General features: G+C 45.6%; 1 protein-coding gene across 2 annotated transcripts in view; it reads left to right on the top strand.

Moving 5' to 3' along the window:
* Positions 1-414: 414 nt before the first annotated feature.
* Positions 415-4,099, top strand: part of HNF1B (HNF1 homeobox B) — a 101,549-nt gene continuing 97,864 nt past the window's right edge. For both annotated transcript variants that reach the window (XM_087717139.1, XM_087717138.1), the window contains exon 1: positions 415-1,021. In XM_087717139.1, coding sequence (XP_087573265.1) covers positions 636-1,021 — 386 coding nt within the window. In that variant the 5' untranslated portion in view covers positions 415-635. The remainder of the gene's footprint in view (positions 1,022-4,099) is intronic.

Genomic DNA, 4,099 nt, shown 5'->3' with positions numbered 1-4,099 from the left:
CCCCCACCCCAACGCCCGTCATTTGCATCCTGCGCGGAGGACTCCCCCCCCCCGCCTGCCCACTTCATTTGCATATCTTATATGGCCTAACGTGGAGAACATCAAGAGGGAGTAGTAGGGAGGCCCGCCGTGGCATTTGCACCGCAGAGCCCGCCGCAGAAACAGGTGTCAGCCGAGAGAGCTCTAGGGGTTCCCCGTTGCAAGGCGATCGCGGGGCTTTGGGGAAGGAGGTTGGGGTGTTGTTTTGAGGGGGGTTTCCTTCCCCCTTTCCCTATCCTTCCTCCTCCCCCTTTCCTTTTCTTCTCTTGTCTTTTCTCTCTCTCTCTGTCTCTCTCTGTCTCTGTCTCTGTCTGTCTCTCTCTCTCTCTTTCTTTCTTTCTTTCTCCCTCCCTCCCCCCCTCTCTCTCTGTTTGTGTGTCTCTGTCTCTGTCTCTCTCTTATTCGCTCTCTCTTTCTCTCTGTGTGTGAGTCTCTCTGTGTATCTTCTGTGTGTGTGTGTCCGTCCGTCTCTCTCTGTCTGTCTCTCTCTGTCTCTCCCTCTCTTTCTCTCCTTCTCTCTCTCCCTCCCTCCCTCCCACTGTCTCTCACTCCCTCTCTCTCTTCCTTTCCCTCCTTCCCTCCCTCCTGGGCTTAAAATGGTGTCCAAACTCAGCGCTTTGCAACACGAGCTCCTCAACGCTCTGCTCACCTCCGGAGTCACCAAAGAGGTCCTGATCCAAGCGCTGGAGGAATTGATGCCTTCGCCCAGCAGCACCGACGCTCCGGCGGTCGCGGGTGGTGGCTACGGGGTGAAACTGGAAAACTTGCAGCTGTCGCCCAACAGCGGAGGCGGAGGGACGGAGGCCGACAGCAAGCCCATCTTCCACACCCTGACCAACGGGCACAGCAAAGGCAGGCTGTCGGGGGACGAGGGGTCGGACGACGGGGACGACTTCGACACCCCGCAGATCCTCAGGGAGTTGCAGGCGCTCAACACCGAGGAGGCGGTGGAGCAGAGGGCCGAAGTGGAGAGGATGATCAGGTAAGTGAGGAGGAGGAGGAGGGGAGGCTGCGGGAGAGGGTACCGTAGAGCCAGTGCCCCCCCACCCGCAAGCGCGCGGGGTTCGGGGGAAAGTGGTGGGAGTTTGTCCGAAAGAGGGATGGAACGTTCGGAGTGGAACGTTCGGAATAGAACGTTGGCATAAAAGGAATGGAACGTTCCGGTCACACTGGATAGAACGTCCAGAATATCCGGCGACTGAATGAACCACCTCGTTTTGCAAAGGTGCGTTTTCGCCGCCTTCGTCGCCTCGGGCTGGCCACCCCTCGCAAAATAATACCGCGGGTGGGTTTTTTTAAATAATTATTTTCATTATCATTGTCGTTATTATTATTGTTATTGCGTGGTTAATCTTTGGTGAGATTCACAGCCTTTGGGGCTGGTTGGTAGCTCAACAACTCGAGTCTTAACCAAGGACCTAGGAACTGTTAAGGTAACGTCGAAGGATATAAGCTGTTTCAAGTAGGGTGGTTTTTTTGTAGAGTCAGAATGTTCAAGTCTGATAAATTTAAAATTTCCAAATAGCGAAGTAGCCCTTTAGGTATTGCTCCAAGGGCACCAATTACAATCGGGACAACAACACACGATTTCTTTTTCCACAGTCGCTCAACCTCAATGTGCAAGTCCCGGTACTTTGTGATTTTTTCTTGCTGTTTTATCTTCAATTCGTGCATCTCCAGGTATTGCAATGCCAATGAACCATACTTTTTTCTTTTCAACTATTGTTGTGTCAGGTGTGTTGTGGGCCAAGTGCCTGTCAGTCTGGATTCTGAAGCCCCACAAGATCTTGACTTTCTCATTCTCTAAAACCTTATCAACCTGATGTTCCCAGTGGTTTTTGCTGTACTCAGATCCAAACTTTTGGCACAATTTCCAGTGAATGATCTTAGCAACGGGGTCATGGCGTTGTAGGTAGTCAGTTTATGAAATTTTGTTGCACCCACTGATCAAGTGGTGGACGGTCTCGCCTTTCTCATTACAAAGGCGACATTTGCTGTTGGTGTTGAATTTTTGCCTTCATGCAGTTTGTGGCTAAGGCTTGTTCTTGAGCTGCCAAAATAAAGCCTTCTGTTTCTTTTTTCAGTGCTCCTGATCTTAACCAGTTCCAAGTTAGCTTTTGTCAGCTTTGCCTTCAATACTTTTGAAGTATTGGCTTTGCATAGCTTTGTTTTTCCAATTTTCAGCTCGTTTCTCAATTACTTCTTTCTTATATTCAGCTTTTGACTTAGTTGTCTTTAAAAGGCCTCCTTTATTTACTTTTCATTTTTATTTATTAATCCATTTTGCGTTTCTGTTGTGGTTCTTGTTGTTTTCCCACAAATTCTTCCAGGATTTCTGAGCTTTCTCTTTGTCAGGCTTTTCATTTGTTTTTTTAAATTATTATTATTATTATTATTATTATTATTATTATTATTATTATTATTATTATTAACAACCGCCGTTCAGGTTTGTTTTTAAACTTCCTCCTCTCCCACCTTTGCTCTGCGCCTTTCCCTTAAAAGAATGAATGACTCTCTCTGTGTTTGCCTGCGTGTGTAATACAAATGTACACAACTCGTTTACACAACTTTGTCCCCTGCCCCCCCCCTTGTCGTTCTGCTGGGGGGGGGGATGATGAGCGAGCCACGTGAGAGTTTCCAATCGATTTTTATCTCTCTCACTCGCACGCCCAACAAGGACAAGCGCCCGTTGTTTTTTTTTTTTTTTTTAAGTACATAGCGCGGAGATAAATTTCTTTTTTTAACTGATTAAAATAATCCCAGCAAAATGAAATCAGAGTTTTTTTGATCTCTCGGGAGCAGCGAAATCCTTTTAAGTATTTATTGGGAAGGGACTTTAGGGATTGCAACTGTCCCCTAACAGAGAACGTGGCGCTTTTCAGGTTCCCTAACGATAAACACCAGGAGTTGGTTTAAATAACGAAATTCAGAATGCAGCAGCGCTAGAAATGGATTATGCTATCAAGATTATTTTTGCTTTTATTTTCATTTTACTAAACGGGAGCAAAAGAGTCGTTGTAAGGAAAAAGTGATGAACGTGGGGGGAAAATACAGTTTTGCAGAATTAACGCTGGAATTATTTTAAACTCTTTAAAGTTTCGCGTGGTTCCTTTTCTTTAAAAAAACATCTGCGGGGTTTTTTCGGCTGTATATTTTTTTCCTTATTTTTTTTTTAACCTAAGCTTAGATTTTTTCCCCCCTACTGTTATATTGAGACAAAAATTCCATTAGAAACTGTCTAACAATTATCTAAAATAAAGATCAAATAAATGGAGGGGACAGCCTTAGAAACGAAGTTTGAAATGTAGGCGGGAAATACCTCTTTCCTGTGCCTATCTATGCAGACATGCATAAAAGTTCCCTTAAATGAAACAATCCATGCTACAAAACCACGCAAACACGAGCCGAACTGAATTTTGCCGCTTTTTTTGGGGGGGGGGGTGTACTAACTTATCCCCCCCCCTGCGAGCCCCGATCAATCTTGAGACTGACGAAAAGCAACCGCGCCTTATTTTACAGTTCAGATTTAACACGTGCGAACACGCGAGGATTTGACACGCGTTAATTTATAATCACCGTACAATTCAGACGTCCTTAAAGCTCTACTCAGATGTTATTAGGCCACCTATTGCAGAGTTTGCGAGGTGGTTTAATTTTGTAATATCCCTAAGGAACTAATAGCTGGGAAGTGGATATCAGATGGAAACTCAAGGAGCATTATCTTTTTCGTTCAAATAACTGTTAAAAGTATAAAACTAAGGGAGAATTAGTTTGCGGGGACCTTGGCGCACTGTGAGCTGGGCTGTTTTCTTGCAGACGTTTCATTACTCGAACTAGGTAACACCATCAGTGCTAAACACAATGAGAGCAAACCCCATTCCTTTCTAGCACTGATGATGTTACCTAGTTGGGTAAGGAAACGTCTACAAGGAAACCACCAAGCCCATTCCTTTCTAGCACTGATGATGTTACCTAGTTGGGTAAGGAGACGTCTACAAGGAAACCACCAGGCCCAGAGAGCACCAACGACCCCTTCATTTCAAGCCTGAGCCACAAATAT

The sequence above is a fragment of the Thamnophis sirtalis genome, unplaced genomic scaffold (assembly GCF_051295495.1).
Source record: "Thamnophis sirtalis isolate CommonGarterSnake01/CBP01778 unplaced genomic scaffold, rThaSir2_p1.2 scaffold_6, whole genome shotgun sequence".
NCBI lineage: Eukaryota > Metazoa > Chordata > Lepidosauria > Squamata > Natricidae > Thamnophis > Thamnophis sirtalis.
Note: the sequence above shows the minus strand (reverse complement) of the source record. Positions and strands in the feature narration are given on the sequence as shown.